Raw genomic sequence first — 24,375 nt, forward strand, 5'->3', positions numbered from 1 at the left:
GGTCACACTTGTTGCAAAAGATCTAAGGGGCCAGCTGGGTTGGTTGTATTCTTCACCCATGGCTTCCAAGGGACCTGGTCGGGTCCTATGGAGAAAGCCACTGACGCAGGAAGAATAGTCTACTAATGGGCTTGCTGAATAAAAGCCCCCTTGGACACAACCCAGACTGCCACCAGGCAGCGTGCCTTACCTTGCCCATGCCTGAGTGAGCATGGCCAATCTTCACCACCACAGGAAATGTAGGCAGTGTAAGCTGAGAGAAGAAAAGGAAGAAATGGACTGGTCAGTAGGTCTTTTCTCTTTGACATCCTAAAATATTTTTCTTTGGATGACCCTTGGGAACATCCTTTAAAGAATCAGTGTAGGAGCTGGAGAGAGCTCAGCAGTTAAGATGGTTTGCTGCTTTTACAGAGGACCTGGGTTCAGTTCTCAGCAGCCACACCAGATGTCTCAGAAGCTTCTGTAATTCCAGCGCCAGGGCTTCTGACCCCTGTTGGTCTCTGCAGACTCCTGCATGCACATGGCGCACATAAACTCATGCAGGCACACGGATATCCATGTAAACAAATAATAAAAAAAACTTCGGTGAATAGTGTCAAAATACATTGCAAGAACTTCTTGGATAACATTAATAAAATATTAAAATGAAATAAGAAATAGTGTACACTACGTGCTTTATACATGAGACCCACAGAATGACATCAACATTCCCAAGGTCACACAGTGGGCTATGTGTGCCCTGTTCTCCTATCTGATTCCTTCTGCATCTCACTGCTTCAGTTTCCCCTGCCTTAGACAACCATGGCAGGACCTCCTCTCAGCTAAGGAGAATTTTTCTTTAATTCACGAAAGAGCGCATTTTGCTGGCTGCAGATTTCACTGTAAGAAACCAAAAACATTTGGAATGCATTTTGAGCATCTTAACGCCGACTGAAACATGCACCTCTGGCCACCTCTCCCCGTCATGTGCCATCTTTCCCGTGCTGGTCCTAACTGTCCTCTTCCCCTGTCACACTCTTTCTTCCCTGCTTACCAACACCACAGACTCAGTACCAAACACAAACATGGTATCCTAAGGCCTATGTCTGTCCAGCTCAGGATTCGGAAGAGAGAAGACATAAGAATTTGGTATGTTTGTCCTTGGAAGTCATCCTCAGCAAGGTAAACTCTCCCTCAAAGTAGCCTTGTTTAAACAGAGGAGGAATAGTTAAGACTTAAAGGAGGAAGGACCCTCTGAAGGTAGGGTTTTGAGCTGCAGCAAAATGAAGGCAGAAGCAGTAACACGGTGGAGCAGGGAGCAGCAGACAGCGCACTGGCAGCTAGAGTGGGGGAGCAGCTAGAGCGGGGGAGCAGCAGCCAGTGCACTGGCAGCTAGAGTGGGGGAGCAGCTAGAGCGGGGGAGCAGCTAGAGCAGGGGAGCAGCAGACAGCGCACTGGCAGCTAGAGTGGGGGAGCAGCTAGAGTGGGGGAGCAGCAGACAGCACACTGGCAGCTAGAGTGGGGGGAGCAGCAGCCAGGGCACTGATAGCTAGAGTGGGGGAGCAGCTAGAGTGGGGGAGCAGCAGACAGGGCACTGATAGCTAGAGCGGGGGAGCAGCAGCCAGGGCACTGATAGCTAGAGCAGGGGAGCAGCTAGAGCAGGGGAGCAGCTAGAGTGGGGGAGCAGCAGACAGGGCACTGATAGCTAGAGCAGGGGAGCAGCTAGAGCAGGGGAGCAGCTAGAGTGGGGGAGCAGCTAGAGTGGGGGAGCAGCAGACAGGGCACTGATAGCTAGAGCAGGGGAGCAGCTAGAGCAGGGGAGCAGCTAGAGTGGGGGAGCAGCTAGAGCGGGGGAGCAGCAGCCAGGGCACTGATAGCTAGAGCAGGGGAGCAGCTAGAGTAGGGGAGCAGCAGACAGCACACTGGCAGTTGAAGATTCTAGTTCTCTCCACCACTCACCTGTCAGCAACCTCATAGCACTGATCCTCTGTCAAGTGACAAGATTGGGATAATGCTTTTAAGACCCCTCCAAGCGACAACTCTCTCTTGGTCTGAGCATTGTGTGAAGAACCACACTAGACACCAGTCTGGTCCTACCACCTGCCTCTATCTGACTCGTTCTCTCCTAATTCCCCTTTTCAAACATCACCACTGCCATCTAACTGGACTCTTCTAAAGGAGACAGCTATCGGTAGCAGGGAAAAGTCAAGTCTATAATGAAAACTCGAGTCTCATGGAGTGGAGCGTGATCATGAATGTGAGTTTGGTGCTGTGGACTGCAAAACAAGGAGAGGGAGGAATCGTGTAGTCCAGTCCTGTTTCGTGGAGAAAACAGTTGGGGCCCAGAGAGGCAAAGATCACAAAATGATCCAGTGGCAGTCAGAATCAGGACTCGGCCCCCAGCTCCCGCTGAGGCAGTCATTCCACGAGTTTCTTTTCATTCAGATTCTTGGAGCACTTTGCTGACAAACAGTGGACAAGGCTTGGGTCACAATGACCGGAGTGCCTGTCTTGTTTGCTAAGCGGCTCCGCCTTCTGCAACATGGCGGTCTCCAGGGGACAATGATGTGCAGTAGGGGCTTTGAGGTCCAGAGTTTGCCCTGACCTGCTGGGCAGGACACCCTGCGTTTTAAGCTCCATGGAAAGAACTGCCCTCAACTCTGAACTCTGCAGTCTAAGACTCTGCTGTGAAAAGAGTTTTAAAGCACTGGCTACTTTCTCTGACACCCTTCCCCACCCCCCAGCTGACAGCGCCAAGACACACACACACACCCCAACTTTTTCTGTCCTGTTCCCTGACTGTTTGCTGTTGCTTTGGAGCCTCATAAATAGGGCATTGAAAACACTTCCTGCGGCTGAAAGAAGCCCTGAGTAGCTTGTCTCATTCCCAGTATGCCGCTCAGCGAGGGGTCCGTCCTCCTCTGTCACTGTCTCTTTTGCCTGTTGTAATTCTGTCTGCCTCTGACTTGGCCTGTGTCTCTGTGTCTCTGCCTCCCCTCACTTGCTCCTATTGCCGGAGCCTCTGTCCCTCATCTTTCCACCTTCCTGTCTCTGAGCTAGTCTTTGCTTTTCTTGCTTTGCCCCCAACGCCCTGTCTTCCCTTTACATCCAGGTTGCTGCCTCTTTTGGAATCTGCGGGCTTTCCTCTGCATTACTGGGTCTGTTGGTCTAGTCAGGAGGGCTTTGGGTCCGGTGGCTGTGGGTGGCCTGCTGCCAAAGGAGGGAGGAGCCCATGGGGGGGGGGCGGGATTGGCCCTAAAGCCACCTCATAAAGACTGGGACTGCAAGAGGCTTTCTGGAGGAGTCCTGGAGGGGCTGTTTGTTGCGGCAGGCAGACCCCAGGAGCTCAGCTGGGGCTCTGCAGTGTCATGCCCTGGAGCCCCCTGGCTGCGCTGAGCTGGGCGCTGGTGCTGCGGCTGCTGGCATTGCTGTGGCCCCCGGGGCTGGGTGAGGCGTGCAGCTGCGCGCCTGCGCACCCCCAGCAGCACGTCTGCCACTCGGCTCTAGGTGAGTCCATGGCCTTTGAGGACCATACCAGGGGATGCCTGTGGGAAAACTGATGTTGGGCAGAGCTGTAGACTTGGAATCTGAAGGAAGGGGTGGAGCTAAGATCCTGTATGGTTGCCTCCTGCTGCAGCTGATAAATCAGAAATGGCTGTTGCTTTATAGACCTTGGAAGTACAAAGCCTGATTTGTAGGGGAATAAATAAATATTCGATCACAGGTCTCCAGAGTAGTTCCCATCAGCTCAGCTTGATGGGACCCAGCTGTCACTGGAGCCATCCCGTAATTTTCAGAACTCCTGAGGGGAGGGGCGTTTGCAATGGAACACCTGCCTCCTTGCCTGCAGGTGAAGTTGCCACAGTGCCACCACAGGACATCCACATGCCTTTTTCCTTTCTCTCCCACTACCTGGATACCCTACTTCCACACCTTTAACTGCTGGCAAACTACTATTCACCCTTTGTTTTCTGAAGGCTTTTTGATTCCTTGCTGCGCACTTTGTGGTGGGTGCTGCTGTTTTGTCTAAGGTGTTCTCCGCTAGATCTAGACTTCTGCAGGATGAGAACTCTGTGGATGAGCCTTGTGCCTAGTGCAAGGTCAGGCAGAGAGGAAGAATTCTTTTAAATAAATTTTCTAGGACTGGGGCTGTAGTTCAGTGACAAAGAATTTTGTCTCTCACACTTGAGGCTTATAGGGTCAGTCCTCAATACTGGAAAAAACAAAAACAAAAACAAACAAACACCCAAAATCAAAAAGCAAACCAGGTTTTGATTAGATAGTAAGAAATGAGCTACTTCAATGGAGAATGGGTACATTTACAAATCTGATAAACATTTTTACTCTCACTTGAAGGTGAGTTAAGAGATTCTAAGATGTATCAGTAGATGAGCCCCATTCCAATTGCCTTGAAGAGGTTCCTACCCCCCACTCACCATCCCCAGGGCTATGGAGAATTCAAGCTCTAGACACCAACAGGTTAAAGGGCAGAAAGAACACAGTTGAAGGACCTAACAGCCCTGAAGGATTTGAAGCTGGCAACCACTACAGAGTAAACTCCAAGTTGTACTGCTGAGAACCCAAAAACACTTGAACCAATTGCTGGATACTCAGAGGACCCCAGGCCATCCCGATCTCATACCGCCTACTCCCACAGTGCTGAAGTTTCCCTTTCTTTCTGTGCAGTAATCCGGGCAAAAATCTCTAGTGAGAAGGTAGTACCTGCCAGTGAAGACCCTGCTGACACTCAAAAAATGATCCGGTATGAAATCAAACAGATAAAGGTACATGGAGCAGGACAAGGGCTGAGCCATAATGGGCTGATGGAGGGATGGGGTTTTGTGCTATGGAGGATGAACCTAGTGGACTCAGGCAGAGGTCTCAGGACTCCTTAGGCCCATGCTGAAGTGGAACCATATGAGCTGGTACGGGCAGGACCCATGGGAACCGTGACTGTTCAGGGTGGGGACTCGCTGTCTGTCCTGTCCTACAACTCTTTGTTTGTGGGACCTACCTCCCCATCTCCCTGGAAGAAGTCAAGGTTTAGATTTATTTAAAAATAAATAAATAAAACCCAGCAAGGTTCTCTGTGCACCAAACCTGAATTAGACTTTGGCTTGACGTTTGAAAAGAGATGAGCATCTTTTAGCCTGTGGTCCTGCCCTGACCCAGCGCTGCTCTTCTGTAACTGCCTTCCAGATGTTTAAAGGGTTCGAAAAGGCCAAGGACGTTCAGTATGTCTACACACCATTTGACTCCTCTCTCTGTGGCGTGAAACTAGAAACCAACAGCCAGAAGCAGTATCTTCTGACTGGTAAGTTAAGGGGCTAAACAGAGGTGTGATAGTGGCTATGGCTGCTTAGCTGGGGAGAGCAATGAGACTCCCTTTCAATGCAGGAGTCCCTGCTATAGTGATCTTGGCCACTGTTTCACTATTTTCAGGAGAGTCTGCTCTACCAATCTAGGATAGCTAGTTCCATTTTGAAAGTTTTCATTGGTATAAGGCTTTTGGCATCTTGAGCCCAAATATGTCTCCTGAAGGTGTTTCCCTTGTGTTTATCATCACCCTGTGCACAAGCTCAACTCTATGGTTCATCTCCATGAACCCCAGGCAGGGCCAGCCTCCATACCAAACTGGTTGGGACAGAACAGTAAATGAGCCATCTATCCAATACACCCAAGAATATTTTGGGGGAATAAATAAATACGGTACTAAAGAATTCTGGAATTTTGGAAATGAGGTGTTGGTCTGGTTGTGGACAAGGGGGGAGGGGGTCACTGTTTGGTGGCTCTAAGTTGGCCTATAAGATGGAAAATATCTATAAGGAAATCAAGGGAAACAAAACCACCAGCCCACAGGGAGAACAGGGAAGAGCTCCACTCTACCCGTGGAGCCCACAGACAATCATCTACTCCCTACTGCCAGGCCTGGGCAGGAAAGTGGGGATTCATAGTCCTCAAAGACTTCCTAGTCCAGACACGGCTCCTGAAGAGGACACAATGAAAGGGGCTTCTCAGCTCTGAGGATGCAGGATTGTGCTGCCCTGGGCAGCCTCTGCAGAGACGGGACATGCCACTGTACCTTCCAGGTCCCTCATAAGCCGACCGGTCTCTTCACATCTCTTGATACCCCTCCCCTTTCTCGAGCACCCACTTTGTGGGTCTCACCCTCACTGAGGCACTGATGTGTATCAGGGAAAAGGAAACGTGGGGGCTTTTGTCCTTGAGGAGGTCAAGAATAACCGAGGCTGGAGAAAACATAACTCTACAAAAAGGTGTCAGTGGTGCCACGCCTTCAGGAGAAGCCAATGGTCCTTTCATTGATAGGGGAAAGTCTTTTGTGACTAGAACACTGTGACCATTGTAGCTCTTTCTGTGTCACTTGTCAATGATGTAGTACCCTGCACCTTTCTCCCTGAGAGCTGAAATGAACTACCTGTAGTTGCAGGGTGTGTGGCTGTCCTCCTGCCTTTGTACAAGACAATCCCAGTGTCCAGATGCCCTTGTAGTTGTTGACAGTGAATTCCCAGTCATCCCTTCAAGACAACACGAGCATCAGCTCCTCTAGGGCAGTTTCCTTCATCCACCCTCTTCTACACTTGGAGATAAGCATACGTTCCTTTGTTCTTATATCTGGGCAATTGAAGTCCAGTAAACTATGCCTACTTTCTGTCTACCCTTCTAAGGGGTAGAGAACCTGCCATATTGATTTCTACATCTGGTACTAGGTTATAGCAGCTGTTTAGTGAATAAATGGTTGAGTAACCAAATCCTAGCAGAGGTGAGGGTTTGCCTTCTCAGGGATGGCTTTGATGAGAAGATGTATTGAAAGGGATCTATGGTGCTTGTGAGATGGCTCAGTAGTTAAGAGCACTGGCTGTTCTTTTAGCAGATCCAGTTCAATTTCCAGCACCCACATGGGGGGCTCACAACTTCCGGGCTCTTTAAGAAAAAGATCCATGAAATATTGGAAGGAACTTGATAAACAAATGTTTAAAAAGACATTTTCCTATGGGGAAATAGTCACGAGACAGATATCAATTGGGCAGGAGAGGCCAGAGTGGATATTAGAAAGGAGCAGACATCTTCTGACGGCCATCAACTATACCAACCACTCTACACATTCCCCCACTTAGTCTCAGCAACAGCTTTAGTATTCCCACCCTCCACCAGAAAGCTCCTGGGACCTGCTTTATGGCTACAGCAGTTGGTATATAAAGGGAGTATGCAAAAGAAAAAAAAAAGCCTTCTCACAGCCCTTTTTCTCCCTGCCTCTGCTGGGGATCTAGCCAGACCCTCACACAAGCTAAGTGTGTGCTCTGTTACTGAGCCACATTCCTACTCCTGCAGTCAGCCATTTTCTTGTTTGGTATTTACTTGTACCTTTTGTTTGCTTGTCTGTTTCTCTAAGAAAGGGTCTTGCTATATAGCCCAAGCTGACCTCAAGCTTTTGATCCTCTTGCTCAGTCTCCAGAGGGATAACGTTACAGGCATGTGTCACTAGATCTGACAAGCTCCAGGCTCACTTAAATCCCACCTTTTTTTTCTGCTTCATGCTTAAGGAACAGACCTCCACCAGATCCCCTCTGTCTTGCACAGACACTGTGTATTAGTCTCTGCTTTAAAGGTTATAGGGATTTGTTGGTCCTTTCTTTGAGTCCTAAGTTTTCACTGATGTCATAAATTCATCTGAGACTGGAGTTTTCTGTGTTGTATAGTATGTGTTTAGCATAAATAAGGCATAATTTCAGCACAGAAAAGGAGGAAGGGAGGGAGGGAAGGAGAGAGGGAGGAGAAATCAAGGAAGAAAAGGAGAGAGAGACCATTACTTTCTGGGCTGTTTAATGATGGGGACCCCTGGGAGCCCTAAGCAGTCTTCTGACTAGATCTGACTAGATTCCTTTCTCTCCACAAAGGCCAGATTCTCAGTGATGGAAAAGTCTTCATCCATCTGTGCAACTACATTGAGCCCTGGGAGGACCTGTCCTTGGTGCAGAGGGAGAGTCTGAATCATCACTACCACCAGAACTGTGGCTGCCAAGTAAGGGAATGTCCATTTCCAAGGTCTTTTGTGGGTGAGGGACAAGCTTAGAGCCTTGGGGTCTCATCCTTCACGTGTTCCTCCACAGACATGTACTTCCTCACTTCCTACACTTATACTGTGCCGTGGAAGTGGGGGTGGGAAGGTGGGGACTGCAGTACCTTTTCTCAAAGTCTTTACGCTTTGGGTGAGACACCGCAATCACACAGGGCAGACTGAAATGACACTAAATCGCCATTTAAAGAAAATCTAAACCAGATGTGGTGGCTCAGTAGTACTTGAGAGGCTGAGGCAAGAAGGAAGATTCCAAGTTTGAGGCCAGCTTGAGCAACATAGTGAGACACTATCTTTAAAAAAAAAAAATGAGAAAAGGGAGCAGGGAAAGGCAGAGCACTTTTTCCAGGCCCTGTAAGAGTTAATTTATTTTCAAATTTTAATTTCCTCTTAAACAAATTTGTGAAGATGGAGATTTTGATTTTAAGGTAAAGGAGTCAAAGATCTGAAGAGCATTTACAGTCATGGCAGCGTGGGACCCATCAAGGCTGAGTCTAGTGACACCAGGAAAACTCTGTTCACAAGGAGATGGGGGAGCAGAGCTCAGGAGGGACCTTGGGATGGGAAAAGACCAAGGCAGGTGAGATGGCAGTGAGGGGACACAGAATGTGCAAGGCAGCACAGAGAAAGGACACTCTATTCACCCTGATATTGTGTGATCACCAGATCACCACTTGCTACGCAGTGCCCTGTACCATCTCAGCCCCCAATGAGTGTCTCTGGACAGACTGGCTGCTGGAACGGAAGCTCTATGGGTACCAGGCCCAGCACTATGTCTGCATGAAGCACGTTGATGGCATCTGCAGCTGGTACCGGGGCCACCTACACCTCCGGAAGGAGTATGTTGACATCATCCAGCCGTAGTGGGGACCAGTGAACACCACATCCTTGAAGAGTCCTGAAGACCAAGCCAGTTCTCTGTGGTACTCTGACCATCACCACCTGCCATGTTGCAGCTAGATGATGGGAAGTGACAAGTGGGTGGCCTGGCCAGCATCATGGCAGTTGTGGAGCATGTGACAGCTTATGCCCACATCTCCAGCTCCCAACTTGTCGAGGGCTGGGGAAGGTAGTTTGACTTAGCTGCCTTGCCCTCAGGTCCTCTCCCTTCTCTCTCAAACTTTGTTAGTCTAGTTGATACCTGTTACTGAAAGTTTTTATTCTGGCTTTGTGTTCTCCAGTCAGGAAAATGTATGTTCCTTTTCTTAGCTCATACGGTAAGGGAGAAGCCGCGAGTGTCGTAAGATGGCACAGCCTTGTGGTGCGCGCTATGGAAGGGGTGACTGAATCCTGAGTGGGCTGGTTGGCTGGAATGAAAAGAATACACTAAAGCCCCATATCCTCTACTCCCACTGGCTCAACTTAGCCTAATCCTCTGACATATTTTCGTCTTCTTAAAGGGCACAGTGAGAGCTGAACAGCCTACTCTTCCCGGTGCCCTGCAAGGGCCCTGATACTGTTGTTGGCAGAAGGACTGGCCCAGCTAGAGTTCATCTCTGGGCAAGGAAAGACTTACTATACAAGGGCAAGCATTTCCCCTCCAGGTTAAATATCTCTACTGCCTTCAGTTGGTGGCCAGGGACTTTTCTGTAGCCTCCTTCAGATTGCTTATGTCTTTGTTCCTATCTTAGAACTTTGATTTTAAGCAAAAACAAAAAGATGAAACAACAAAAGTGACCCCAGAGCATGGTCTTCTCCTAAGGTCAAATTCTAGCAGAGGGTGAGAGGGAGATAATAAAAGAACCCTCTGGGAACCACACGCTAGTGGGGAAACACAGCTTGCACTTGCTTCAAGCTTTTTCAGTGGCTATCCTGCTAGATGCTATAGCAGCAGACAGACAGCTGTGGTTCTGAGGGTATCTCTACCCTTCAGCTACGCTCCATTACCTGTGTGTCTAGATGCTATAGCAGCAGACAGACAGCTAGCTGTGGTTCTGAGGGTATCTCTACCCTTCAGCTATGTCCCGGTACCTCTGTATCTCAGACTCTAGTTACCAGCCCCTGAAGGCCCCTCAGCCTCTGTAAGCCTTCCTTATTTGTCAGAATGGGGAAACACTGGCAATAGCCTCTATGATTTGCTAAACCATAGAGCTCAACATTCCAGAACCTTTTCCTGGGAAAAGCGCTGGATAAGATGGCAGAGATCATCAGTTCTTCTGACAACTCAGGACTGTTTCTCATTTTGATATATGGTCAGCTGGTGAGCAGGGCCATGTGTGCGGTGCTGGAGGAAGCCTCTGGATTTAAATGCAATGATGGAGATCCCTTTGGGAGGAGGGAGTGGGAGAGGACCAAACAAGATCTCTGTCCCAGAACACAGCACTTGGAGGGCTCTGGCAGAGTCTCCAAATGGGATCATCCAGTGATAATCCACACCATCCTTGGGCAGAGGGTCTGGGGATGGGGAGGAAGATGAAAAGTGACCTCCAGGTTGCTCCGTGTGCAACATCTTCATAGCTTTCATCCGACCATTTTTCCTTCCCTTCTAAACTCTGGGGGCGGACTCAGAGAAGACATAGGATTAACTCTGCTTTGTCACAGTTTGGAGGTAGCAAAGGAAAGGGAAGTCTAGTGGAGAATAACAGAAGCAACAGCTTCTGACTCAGGAGGCTTCATACCCACCAGGAGGCTTTTACTTGAGGAATCTCTTTGAAGTCATATGCATGCTGTATGAAGTATCCTGGTCAAAGGCAGCTATGCCCACTTGGCGTGGTTAAGGAACTGACATCCAGTGAGGAACTGTAACACTGCCAGAGACACATGGCAAAGCTAGAGCTATACTCAAAATTGTGAAACCTCCTGACTACTGATTTATAGATTTGTTGCCGTCTCTCATTAAAACACCCTTTGTTTCTGCATTCCTCTACTCGGTACCCAGAAGTGGAAAACAAAGCTGTTGGCTAGAATCTAGCTACTTTTGCTCCTCTAAGCAGCTACCTGAGGGGCTGGGCTGAGAGGCTGAGCCGTTGACAGGCCTCCAGAGTCACCATGTGGCTATGAGTAGGAACAGCACAGAGTCAAAGCCCCACTCCGCCACCTACCATCTCTCGGTGGTTGGGATAGTATGTCTGCTCGATGAGTGGGAACTTCTCCCCTCCCAGTGTCTTGAAGATGTTTACCATCTGGGCAAACTGCAAAAGACAAGAAATAATTTCACTGCATTTTCAATTTCTGAACCAGACAAAACATCAATTCATCAAATAAATGTAGAGCATTTTCTCTGTAGAAGACATTGTGTTCAATAAACTGGCAATACCAAGAAAGGTACATGCAATTTCAAGGACGTATGCTTTAGTAGAAGAAGGCAAAGCTAGTATTCACAGAGGACCTACTTAATTTTAATGGTTTTTCCCCCAATCTTTTCAAATTAACAAGGCTGAGAAGAGGCAGGGAACTTCACCTGAATCCCAGAAGTGAGGCCAGGGGAGCGGTGCACATCTATAATCTCAGCACTCAGTGAGGCAGGAGGATGATGAGCCTGAGGCCAGCCTGGGCTACAGAGTGAGCGCCAGGCCATTGTGCCAGGCTACATGGTAGAATATTGTATTTAGGAAAGGAAATCAATAACAGCTGAAAAGAAGCGAAGCTGGGACTGAAACGTGAACTCTTTAACTCCAAACACATGCTCTCCTGAGCGACGGAGCAAGACAGAGCTGAAGTGGTAACATGCCGAGTCTCAGAAGTTCTAGCACCAGGCAAAGAAATAAAGGACAACCTTCCCGTGCGCTATACAGAGCCACCAGAGTCTGCACAAGAGGTGACGTGCATGAGGCTGTTCCTCAGGAAGACTGGAGGGAGGGTCCCAGTAGTCAAACACACTGATCTATCTTCATGGCTCTGCTTTGCTGGAATTACAAGAGCTAAACTTGGTAGACCCTTTATGTGTGGCAAAAGGAGAGAAGGCAAGGTTCAGATACGCACAGCGCTGGGACCGGAAGGAGAGAAGGCAAGGTTCAGATACGCACAGCGCTGGGACCGGAAGGAGAGAAGGCAAGGTTCAGATATGCACAGCACTAGGACCGGAAGGCCTCTGGTGCACATCCAGCACCCCTTGACCTTTCAAAACCAGAGAGGCGCACGGCCCGAGGTCACGCTCTTGAGCACAGTTCTCTGCCAGAGCCTTCATTCCCTGTCTGTTTTTCTCCTGAGTCCTGTGAGTACCTACCTACTTTTCAGATTCCACAGAGGCCGTGCACTTCTCGCAGGGAACACAGATCTTTCCCACCTGGTCCACATTAACCCACAACGCCCACCCCAGCGCATGGGCAGTAGCATCTTCTCTCTAGTGGGGATCGGTTCAGGCTTCTAACCGCCAATAGCTTGGTCAGCTACAAGAGGAAGTTGTTGGACTAAGCCTACCCTCCACTTGTCAGAGACAGGAAAGCTAGAGCCTTTCCCCCAAAGCTCAAGTTCCATTCTCTGCAAGGGATCTTAGTGTGTGAGCTACTCCGGAAGGGTTATCAGCAAAGTGGAGTCCCCTCGTGTCTTCCTTTTAATTCAGTAGTTGCCTTTGGACAAAAGGCCGCTTCCTCCCAGGCTCCCTCTTCAGATGTGAGCAGAGAACTCTCGGTTCCTTCAGCTTCTCACACCGTGCATCAGGAAGAACATCTTTTACTGCGTTTCCCCACACCCTCCATCAGACTCTGGTCCTTTCATGGGGGAGATTTTATTAAAATGCGGGGAAATGTGGGCCTTTCTGGGCCACGTCTTCAGGGTGTGGAACTGGCAGCTTCGGAAGTCTAAGACCTTCTTTAGGATTCAGGATCTCACACTTGGAATGGTCTCCACACGGGGTCTGAGGAGACGAGGCTAGGGCATACCTGGTACTAAAGCCACACTGGCAGAGTGCCCGGGTCTCTTCATCCCTTGCCCACTGCACCCTCTTTGTTCTCTGTTTACTTCTAACCCCTGGATCCTTCAGTTTGCTCTGACTGACCCCCAGTCCCTTCTTGCCTTCATTCCCCAACCCTTCCTCACCTGACCTTTCGGATCTCTCTGCCCACCTGGACCTGGCTGGATGCCACTTCTATCTGGGCTTCTGAGGCTCTCCAGCATCCCCAGGGAGTTGATGCCAGCTCTGCCTAAAGACCTCTGTCCTGCTGCAGCCCACACTCTGGCACAGCACCAGACATGTGGGGCCCTATCTTCCCTGTGTGTGGGTGAGTTACACAGACAACCACACCGATGCCAGGAAGGCCTCCGGCAGACTCCCAGGGCCCTGGGACAACCAAGACTAAAATGACAGCCAGTTCCCAGGCTCTAGTTGGGTCCCTGAGAGCCCACTCTACCCTCCCTACCCTATTCCCTGTCTGATTAATGGACTGGACTTGGCATCAAACCTCTGCCTCCCTGGAAACTCAGATTAAGTCGCAAGTACACAGTTACCAATTAAACAAAGGTAACATCTGATAAGGGCTATTTCCTCTACGCAGAGCACAAACCGAATCTGCGAGCCGGTGTGGGGCTGGTGGCGAACAGAAAGAGGCTTATTTAAACCACCCGTCTAAATGACTCGAGAAGGAATTCACTAAAAAAATGGGTTCCTTTTGAATATTGTGTTAATCCTGTCTCTCCTAGCTATGAAATCCTTTAGTTTAACCCAGGTCTGTCAATTTCCAAATGCTCTAGAATTCAGCTATGCTGGAGCAATCAGGGATGGTGGCATTCCTGCTTTCTCTGGACGGCTGTTTTCATCCTTTTCTCCTGAAACCCCAGTGGCTGCCCTGGCCTGTTCTGGGGACAGCAGCCTTGCTCAGAGTCATTCTGGTGCAAGGCATAGCCTTCCCTAGCCCACTGGATGCCTCTCCCTACATCAAGAACAAAGAAATTTAGGGAACACAAGCCAAAGTTGTCCGTGTCAGAGGGACACTCCCCTCGCCGTCACCAAATGCATCCACTTCTACTGACAAGCTGAGAACAACATGTAAAATGTCATTTGTGTGGCAGCTGCTTAGTGAGACGCAGGGAGAACTTGGGGTGTGGCCAGCAAGCCCTGTTGTTCCCATGCAATGCCAAAGGCGATGTGCTGGGGTTGTGAATGGGTGAGAATGTGACCCCTCACCGGATCCCAGATCCCGTGAGGGATCTTTCTGTTCCTCCCTTCTCTAGCCTCTGCCACAGTTTAGGAAAAGAAAGCATGGGACCATGTCCTTTAGGAGGGCTCAAATATCAGGGAACTATAATAACTACACTGGCAAAGTAATGGCATTTACTGTTAGTCACAGTTTGTAGACACAGAAGATGGTTGCTCACGGAGCTATGTCACTCGGTCACTCAGTAAAAACTGGTAACAGTGGCATCACCTTGTGTAGCCAAGAGAGAACCAAATTCTGACAGGAAGTGGGGACGGGGTGGGTTTAGGGCACATTTCAGGAGGAAGGTCATGTGACTGAGGAGAAATGGGAGGTTCCTAGAAAAGATATTTGATAGATGCCTCATCTGCGCTTTCTGAGACAGGCAGAACACTCAGCTCACGCCACCCTTTCAGACCATTTCTGCAGAACAGTAGGATTCCAGATGTCACAGGCCACACACACGGAAAAGCTGCAAGCGGGGCTTGCAGCCTCTCCTCGACCACAGCAGCTCGCTAACCTCCTCCTCCTCGTCCACGCCTCTTCCTCCTCACTGGAAGGTCTCCCCATGCAGAGAATAGGAAAGCCGTCCATTTGAGTGTGGACAAAACAAGAAAGTCAAGAGCAGAGTTAATGGGCCCACGTGATTATACAATACCCCTCCAGCTCCCAGAGCCAAGAGGTTTACGGTTCAGAAATGTCACAATAAGCCTGGTGAGCCTTGGCAATCTAGCGTGTGTGAAGCTTGATTTTTGAAAAACAAGATGAAGAGGATATGATTAGAGGCAAGCATTTCCTTCCACGAGGCCAGCCGGGGGCAGTGGAGCTATCAGAGGAGAGTCCCCAGTCGTCCTAGGCCCCCATGTTTCACTCAATGCTTTCCACAGCCCTCCACTGGCCGTGGAAGAGGAAACCAAGCCAATTCTTCTCCACTTGTGTGAGAGACAGTGTGACGTACAGAAATCCTGGCTCTGTAAGCTTGGCAAGTGGCTTAATCCTTCCTGGGTCTTATTGCTCTGTACAAAAGTGAAAATAATAATACCTCCCTGGTAAGTTTATCGTGGAGATTAAATGAAACTACACAGAATAATATCAGAGGGAGGCACCACACCAGCAAGAGGTTTTATGCTCCTCATTTTCTTTCTCTTCCCACGAAGAGGTAAGACTTAAGTGTCTCAAAGGAAACTTCCAGCTCACACTAACTGTGGGGTTCACGCGTGTGTGAATGAGTCTGATCTGACTCCAAGGCTGCTGGAAGGCTGGTGGAGCTCTGCCTGTAGTAGCCTGCTGAGTTGGGTTTCTCTGTCAGCTTCAGATCTTTCCAATAGTTTACCCATTTTAAGAGGCAAGAGGCAGGCACTTGTCTCACTGCAGCTCCCAGTCAAGGAAAGACCCACAGACCTGTAAGGATTTTGTCACAGGATCTTTGGGCAGCATGGGTCTCGCAGCTCAGGATGTCTAGTAAGATGCTACGGTGATTGGCTACTCCACCCAGCCCCAGCTCCCAAGCCTCAGGTCTTAGCTGATGCTAGGATGGAGTTCTGGAAGGAAGAGCTCTGGGGAAGAGGGGGAAGGCGCCTTACCACCCATGGCTTGTCGCAGAAGTTGTAAATGGACTCCAGTGAGTTGACGCTGGGGAGCCCTGCGTACTGCATGCCAATGACAAGGTGGCGGAAGTCCTCATTCTCTGCCATGCCGAATGCGTGCTGTCGGATGAGTACAAAGTCTGGTCTGAAGGACCTGGTGAGAGGGCAGAGGCAGGTTTCCATTAACTAGCACCTTGTGACAGATTTCCAAAGCCTAAGGCAGAAGAGATGTCAAAGACCACCCAGGCCACGACCCTCGTGTTATTATTACTCCTTTCTGGATGGGGTAATAAGGTCTCATGACACTTTCCAGAGAAGATCTGAGAACTGTGTTTCTGAATCTGTCCCATTCCTTTGGACTAAATGCTGTCTTTTTCTAGCACACAAATATTTGAAGAAGGGAAGAGACGCTTTTAGAGCAGTCTACATTAGTGAGAGAGATTGTTCTCTTTCCTCATGGGGGGTATGAACGCTTGAAGCTCCTGTGCTCCAGAGTTGGTCCTGGAAGACCACACTACTACCAGGTCTCTGATCTTAATGTACTGTTCAGTTCCTTACAGCTGCTCCTTAAAATAGGCAATGCCCTCATCAGGCCCCAGGAGAGCAAGACGCTAGGCTGGCTGAGGGCAGAAGCCAAACTTCCCAACGCTGTTCTTCCAAAACGGACGCTAGGGAGCGGTGCAAATATTTTTCGCAGAACTGAGGTTGAGCAACGGGGCTGCAGGAAGCACTGAGAGTACGGAATGTTCCCATGCATGGGAAAGCTTCCCTGGTTTCACCTCTAGCCAGCAAAGCTCCTAGCCATAGCTGCTTTAGAGGACTAGGTGGCCTGTCTTCATGCCCTAGCTTCAGAGACCTTCCCAGAGAGGCAGATGTGGCAGCATCTGCCCCCAAGGCTCTGCGGCTCAGCATTTGACACCATGTACAATGACCTACCTGGTTCTCTGCCCAGGCACCCATCCAACCCCCACCTACAGGTCCAGCCCAACCCAGCTCAGAGATCAGCTCTAGCGAGGCTAAAGGAGCTCCTCTCGGTTGTTCAAACACTTCTTACCAAGATGGTACAACATCTGCTGAGAGTACTCTGACCTTTCCCCAAGTTCTGGGGCCTGATGTGAAGTCCAGACACCCCGCACCCCCCCCCGTTAAGCCTTTCCTGGTGGACACTAAAGCCCAGCTGTATCCCTGACATCAAATCCCAATCTTATATCCCAGTTTCAGGAGCACTTGCCCTGGAGCCCTGCTGCTGGACCTTCTGTCACTACCTGCCTATGTGAGCATCTCCACGACACGTTTGACCCACGGATGGAGAAGCCCATCTATCCTGCCGTAGGACCTACCTACGCTCATGTCACACCTGAATGGGCGTCTGCTTCTCCTACACTCTTCTTCAGATTCTAGAAAGGGCAAGCCCACCTTTCTGTTGTTAGGTCCCGCACATATCCAGTCTGGCCTTTTCTGTCACTGACCCAGATCCCATTAGACATTAAACTCACAGGGGTCAGGGTCCTGTGACTGAGGTGATGAAGAGAGTGGTGTGGGTCAGATCCCTCCTGAAACAAGACTTATTTCTGAAAACCTAAAGCAACATTAAGTTCCTGGGGAGAACAGAAACCGTTTCGCTCATCTGGAATTCTCATTCTGCCCCTGGAGGAACTGTTGTGCACACGTCAGCATCCCAGCATCTAAGTCAGGTGTTTTAAATAGTTTAAAAAGCAATGGAACCTGGTTTTCCTGGGGAACTGTTTGGGGATATAAAAGCACAAGCCCATGCTGACTTGAGGGTAGGCAGCCGAAGTCTAAGAGAATCCAGTTACCTCTAAGTGAAACTTCAGTTGCTTTTCTAATGCTGGACTGAGTTGCCTTCTCTAGCGCTCCCTCGTAACACACGGTGGGACTATCTAAAGCTGACGTTGCAATCACCCCCATCAAGTCAGAGGTGACAGAAAGGCCCTTACCGGACAACCTTTGTGCCGTTCCGGAACACCTGCATGTCCACGGCGTAGGTTCCATCTGCATGGGCCACCAGGTTTAGCTCGGAAAACTCCGCCTGGAGAATAACAGTACAGCGGCGAGTCTCAGTCCTCCGCACAGCAGCCGCCACAACACCAAGCCTTTATTTAGTTTCTGTGTATTTTCACACCCATTAGATTTCACCCAGTACTCTAGGAAACCCTTTGAGTCAGGTGGTAGAGATCACTGCCCCGTCTACCCAGACAGAAACTGTCTGGGTTATGTGACTTTTCTGGACAAGCAAAGCCTAACGCTGCATCTCCTTACTTCTGGCTCGGCATCCTTTGAGCCTCTCTACAGAGACAGACTGTGTCCAGGGCAAGCATCTCCTTTCTCAGTCTCTGCATGAAAGCACTGGGTTCTGGATTTCCTTCTCCCCTGTCCCTGACAAGCAGGTACCTGTTCTGCCTAGGTTTCCATTTCCCATCTCCAACATAGGGGTAGATTTTGTTTATTTTGTTTTGAATTAATCCAGAATATCTAACAAGTTGTTTTAAAAAGGAAATATACTTTAATCCCAGCACTCGGGAGGCAGAGGCAGGCGGATCTCTGAGTTTGAGGCCATCCTGGTCTACAAGAGCTAGTTCCAGGACAGGCTACAAAGCTACAAAGAAACCCTGCCTCGAAAAACAAAAAACAAAAAGACAAAAAAAAGAAAAAAGAAAGAAAGAAGGAAATATAAACTGGGCACTGTGGTGTACCCTTTTAATCCTTGCAGACCGGAGGCAGAGGTAGGCTGATCTCTATAAGTCTACATATCAAGTTCCAGGCCAGCCAGGGACAATTAGTGAGATCATTTTGCAAAAATCAATCAATCAATCAATAAAAGTACATATAGGTAGGAAAATACATAGTATTCTGTAAATCCTAACACATGAATACGGAATAACTTCTGTTATTACATAAAAAACATGTTTTTTAAACAGGACATCTCCTCCCCGCAAAGGACCTAATTTTTATTACCGTGGAGCAAGAGGCGGAGGAAGGTAAAACAAACAAACAAATAAACAAAACAGCCTTTCAAGTTCCCTATAAAAACAAGGGCAAGTTATCTTCTAGGTGCCCTCTGGAGTACAGCCTCAGGGTCAGAGGAGGCAGATAATAAACAGAAGATGTGTGCCCACCAGAGTTACACTACCACTGACGGCGTGGAGGTGTGGCCAGCATCCTAGGCATCCTAGCCTTCCTCCAAGGCTCCCTCAGTTTGGGAACCCTGCACAGCAAGAGCCCACGGAGAACCACATTGTTTCTGAACTGTTGGATTGAGGAAATGGAAAACCCCTGGGGACAGGAGCTGCAGAGTCGAGAGCCCAGTGAGGACACGGCACTCCACTGGCCATGATTAGATGGTTCTCTCTGGGATGACAGAGGGCATGTGAGGCTCCATGCTGATTACCTGTTCCACCTTGATGTCATAATCTCCAAGGACTTTTTTGCCCCGAAAGCACTTGGCCCTATAGAAAGAGAGGATGGTACACAATTAGTTTTGTGCAAGTGTTTGAACTCAGACATGTACTCTCCCCAATAAGAGATCTAGAGCAGATGAACCCCAGACTGAGAGTCAGGAGACCTGGATTTGGCTCTTCATTTGCTATTGAACTGTCATAGTCTCAAGCAAGTCGTTTCTTTTGGCCTCAATTTACCAACCTGCAAAATAGTACACAGTACCCTTTTACTTTCAACTTTTTATGATTTAATCCCCTATATTACACACACACAATCCCATACACACATACCACACATACACCATCATCACACACACCACACCACATACACACACACAACCCCACACATATATACCACACACACACCCCACACCACACACACATACACACAATCACACACACACACCACACATACACCATCATCACACACACCACACACCACATACACACACACAACCCCACACATATATACCACACACACACACCCCACACCACACACACACCACAGACGTACAAACACACATACACACAATCACACACACACCACACCACACACACATACACACAATCACACACACACACACTACACACATACACACCATCTAAAAACACAAATTTTCTGTGTTGTTCTTGGTAAAGCCTAGGTCAATCTTACACACCTCTGAGGTGTCCTTATCTTTTAAGCTCGTGTTTCACTCCAGGTTTAATGTCATCCACCTGTGGACTTTTAGGATTTAAAGAAATCATTGTTGGGCTGAGTTGCACTTGGTTGAGTTGTTGGCTGAAGGGGTCCCGTGGAGATCCCATACAGTGGAGACTGATGCTCGGACAGAGGACTACTGTCTGCAAACTGCGGGGGTGGAGGCCATACTGCACAGGACAACATCCACATAGCTCACTAAATATGGAGAGGTCCAAGCGGTGCCTTCAAGGAGCCTTCCGCCCTGTGTTCTCGTCTCTTCAGTGTAGGAAGGGACTCTGCGGGCTACTGAGAGACGCTGAAACCAATCCAGCCACAAAGCCTTCAACCTACAATCTGCCCGGCCCGCAAGATGTGCTGGGGAAATGGTGGCAGAGCCAATCTGATTTTACTTGAAACCACAAGAGGGAGCCCATCCCTGCCGCTGTCTGAATGGCCAGGAACTGGAGACTGGATAGCCCACAGATCTAGGGTAGAACCAAACATGATAGGTCTAAAAACAACAACAACAACAAAAGAAATGATTACTAATAGTATTCTGCTATATTCATAAATCAGTGCCCTGTCCAGTTGTCATCAAAGAGGCTTCCTCCGGCAGTAGATGGGAGTGGATGCAGAGACCCACAGTCAGATTTGTGGAGAGTCTAAAGCAGAGGTCTCGGTCGGGTCCCTCCCCTTGGAGTGCGGGAAGAAGTGGATGGAGGACACCAGGACAACATAGCCCACGGAACCAACAAAGCAAGGCATTTATGTGCCCACAGAGACTAAAGTGGCAAGCGCAGAGCCTGCAGGGGTCTGCACCAGGTCCTCTGCATACATGTAACTGCTAGCTTAGTATTTTTGTGGAACTCCTAACTGTGGGAGTGTGTCTTGACCCTTGGCCCTCTCCTGGGACTCTTTCTCTTGGTGGGTTGCCTTGTCCAGCTTCAGTAGGAGGGCTTTTGCCTTGTCTTACTGTATCTTGCTTGGTTGTTGTCTCTTGGAGGCCTGATCTTTTCTAATGGGAGACAGAAAGGGAGTTACCCTGGGGGGGGGGGCAGTAGATAGAAAGAGTGGAGGGAGGGGAAAGTGTAGTCAGGATATATCGTATGAGAGAAGAACCTTTTCAATAATAATTAGAAAAAGCTGGAATCAAAACGAAAACGAAAAAGAAATCACTATTAACCCGTGATTTCTTCGCACACACCAGGAGAGCCGATGACAAAGGCAAGCAGCTGTAACTGAGCATAAAGCTTGTGTCGCAGACACTCGGGAAAATGAGTCAAGCTGAGTCATGCAGCTCAGCGTCTTCCTGTCTACCAGGGTTGGGAGGAGCTTCACCGGGTGCATTAACGGCATCAGGCCTGTGCGAGAAGACCACCTTCTTACACACGTTTGCATTCTTTCCTGGCCTCTGACTTTTCTTCATCTTCAGGATTTTTCTTCTCTGCTCATTTAGGCTTTGCTCTCTGCTTGAAAAAGAAGGGCGGGGGGGGGGGGGTAGTCACCTGTGCCTACGAGGCTAAATCATGCTGTTTTCAGTGCGCTACATTTCCAACTGGCTTGTTTCATTGGAGGTTTTCTAAATTTCTCCTCAAAACAAAGGAATAAACCAGTATTTTATTTGTCATTGTGTTCTAGGAGCTGGTATGCTAGTTTGCTCCTAAGAATATTTTGTTTAATTCTCATAATGACTGACCAGACAGGGAGAAAATTCTTTGAAACAAAGGAACTCAACATTCACAGGAAGAAAATGACATTTCCAAGGTCACTTGGCAAGTTAGTGACGGGTGCAGCCACAAAGGACGTTGAGTGCGTCACCCCCGTGCCACACAGCACCGTCTCCCGCAGCTGACCCATTCTCCCCACTCTCCCACACCACGGAAACGGACTGAGCACATGTGCCGCATGATCTTTTTCCCATTTTTTTTTTTTCTACTTCCACTCAGAAGAGACTTAACGATGCTATGGGTACTTGTCCCGCTACAAGTACTTCCTATCCTGGTTCCTGTCAACTTACTCAGGATGAGGCCAGGCCATTTCCTTTTGCTCTATGGATTCTGGAACAGACCGTTCTAGGAAGTTGTCATCTGTGCTCTCTCCAAGTCCCTGGCCACCCTGAAATTGCTCCTCTGAGGCACTGGGCCATCCTGGAGCTGGATCGCTGAAGTCCAACCCCCCACCTCTGCCCTAATTTCTTCCGAAGTTTCACATCAGCCTGCTCCTGATCAACATTCACAGCCCAGCAAGCCCCTCGGCCAGGGGCCCTGCAGCACATGCTACTCTCCTGACATCTGTCTGTGCATGGCGCTGCCGCTGGACTCTCAGTCTTTGCTCATGATTATAGTAAGGGAGAACTAGAGTAAAGGACCCACGAGGCGGCTTTCCTTCGGCTGTATGCCTACGTTGCTATCAGAAGTGCTTCCTTGAGGCTTCTCTTCCCACCTTCAGGTCTCAGATTAGCCTCAGAGACCTCAAGAGTAGCCTTTCATTCTGTATGAAGATTAGCGTTTTCAAAGTACATTCTTTGACATGCTAGTTTCTCACAACTCTGTGAAGGAGGAGAGCGAGAGAATGCTTGCTGCCCATTGGACTGCTGGGGAAACTGAAACGCCAAACAGTCAACAGCATGCCGACTCACAGAAAGCATCATAAGTTACGCTGAGAATTCAGAGTCTGCATCTATGTTCCCATGCTGCCAAGTTCTCTCACTTGCTCGATTGTTCTGTAGGGTTTGAACAGTGATTCTAGGGTGTATTTTTAGATCTTGGCTGGGTTTATCTGCCACTTCCTGCACCTGCCCATTGACCAAATTGGCTAATGGAACTGTTTTGATGCCTTTCCTCTACCCCACTGCTGCAAGCTTTCCTAATGCCTTTTCCTTAAGGTAATTTGTCCTGTTGGAAATCATAAGTTTGTGTTTCCTGGCCCAGGGTGACTTTTTTTGGCTAAGCCACAGTATTATCATCATAAAAGAGCCAAGATGGCAGCAGATGAGGCACAGGGACCTCTTTTAGAGGATAAACACATTCACGAAGCAACTGGCCCTTGGACATTCTAGGGGGAAAAAACTTCACAGAATAAGTTCTTTAACTTGCTAGAAAATGACAGACACCCCCTAAGCTTAAGATGGCACTAGCAAGAAGCAGTGTGCTGGGATCCAGAGGAGGCTGGGGTGGGGGTCCTGGCTGTATCCTTTTCTGGCTGTGTGTCTTTTGGGAAGGACCCTACATTTAAACAAATAGTAACAAAGTTATTTATATGACTAAACCATTCAATCAATCTATACTTAAAAGAACATAAAAGGATAAAATGTAGGCCTGGCGGTGGCAGCGCACGCCTTTAATCCCAGCACTCGGGAGGCAGAGGCAGGTGGATCTCTGTGAGTTCGAGGCCAGCCTGGTCTAGAAGAGCTAGTTCCAGGACAGGAACCAAAAAGCTACGGAGAAACACTGTCTAGAAAAATCCCCCCAAAAAAGGATAAAATGTAAATATTCCATTTTCCATTCATCTCTTATCATACGCAATCCCATTATCATTCCCAGCGTGCCCTTCCAGTGTGGTGGGGGTATAGACATGATTGTATGTTCTAAACACACACATATAGCATCTTGCTACAAAAACGTTTTTGAGCCTTAATTTTCTCTGACTCAAGAGTGTGTCTCAGCTGGGCACTGGTGGCGCACGCCTTTAATACCAGCACTTGGGAGGCAGAGACAGGCAGATCTCTGTGAGTTTGATGTCAGCCTGGTCTACAGAGCGAGTTCCAGGAAGCTACAGAGAAACCCTGTCTCAAAACACACACACAAACAAAAAAGTGTGTCTCAGTGATAGGCTTTTAAACACACAGCAGTGCACTTGTCTTTGCTTCGTTGGTGCCACACAGTTTACATTTTAATATACAGACATGGGATTAATTATTTTTCGTAGAATTCCTGATGCAAGAAATAGACACAGCTACAGTTCTTACAGAATTATCAGACTGCTTCCCACACAAGGAAAAGATTATACCACGCGTGTTCCTGTTTGGAAGTTTGGGAAATGTACTTTGTCTGCCTTGGTTTTCCCAAACTGCCCCTTGCATAAGACGACAACAGAGCAGGTACTTAGCAAAGACTTTCTGATTGGCAATCTTATAAAATAATCCAGATTTGTCCCCTTGTGCTCAATCCTAAACAGAACCCAAGATGTACTACATCCTTGCAGCGTGGTCTAAAAATATCCGCAGTGCCTGCGTTGTCAATTTCCCCCCATTGTAACGCTGTCTTAATAAGCCTAGCAGCTGAGGAACCACGTGAGTCTAACGGCTTGCAGCTTCCTTAACGGACCAGGTAATGAACCATCTCCCCTTACCGCTAAAATGAGCAGAGGCTTCTAGATATAACTCTTGTTATTCAAGGAAAGGAATCTCTTTGGTGGCGCACGATGGGTGGGAAGATGGCTTGAGCCCAGAAGCCTGAGACCGACCTGGGCAACATATTAAGACTTTATCTCCAAACAAAAGAAG

At 48.7% G+C, this 24,375-nt stretch overlaps 2 protein-coding genes across 3 annotated transcripts in view; one reads left to right on the plus strand and one right to left on the minus strand.

Moving 5' to 3' along the window:
• The window catches only part of Syn2 (synapsin II), a 155,698-nt gene that overhangs the window by 27,158 nt on the left and 104,165 nt on the right, over positions 1-24,375 (minus strand). Inside the window, exons 2-6 of the mRNA XM_075983116.1 lie at positions 19,141-19,198; positions 17,690-17,781; positions 15,729-15,885; positions 11,116-11,205; positions 191-253 (exon numbers count right to left, since the gene is read on the minus strand). Of these exons, the coding sequence (XP_075839231.1) occupies positions 191-253; positions 11,116-11,205; positions 15,729-15,885; positions 17,690-17,781; positions 19,141-19,198 (460 nt within the window). The remainder of the gene's footprint in view (positions 1-190; positions 254-11,115; positions 11,206-15,728; positions 15,886-17,689; positions 17,782-19,140; positions 19,199-24,375) is intronic.
• Positions 2,849-10,932, plus strand: Timp4 (TIMP metallopeptidase inhibitor 4). 2 transcript variants are annotated; one of them, XM_075983117.1, is made up of 5 exons: positions 2,849-3,486; positions 4,666-4,763; positions 5,179-5,293; positions 7,896-8,020; positions 8,741-10,932. In XM_075983117.1, the coding sequence occupies exons 1-5, from the start codon at positions 3,348-3,350 to the stop codon at positions 8,936-8,938; spliced, it is 675 nt and encodes a 224-aa protein (XP_075839232.1). In that variant the 5' UTR covers positions 2,849-3,347; the 3' UTR covers positions 8,939-10,932. The 2 variants fall into 2 exon arrangements, with proteins under 2 accessions (XP_075839232.1, XP_075839233.1); XM_075983118.1 differs by having other exon boundaries at positions 3,249-3,486; positions 8,760-9,004.

The sequence above is a fragment of the Microtus pennsylvanicus genome, chromosome 8 (genome assembly GCF_037038515.1).
Source record: "Microtus pennsylvanicus isolate mMicPen1 chromosome 8, mMicPen1.hap1, whole genome shotgun sequence".
Taxonomy (NCBI): Eukaryota; Metazoa; Chordata; class Mammalia; order Rodentia; family Cricetidae; genus Microtus; species Microtus pennsylvanicus.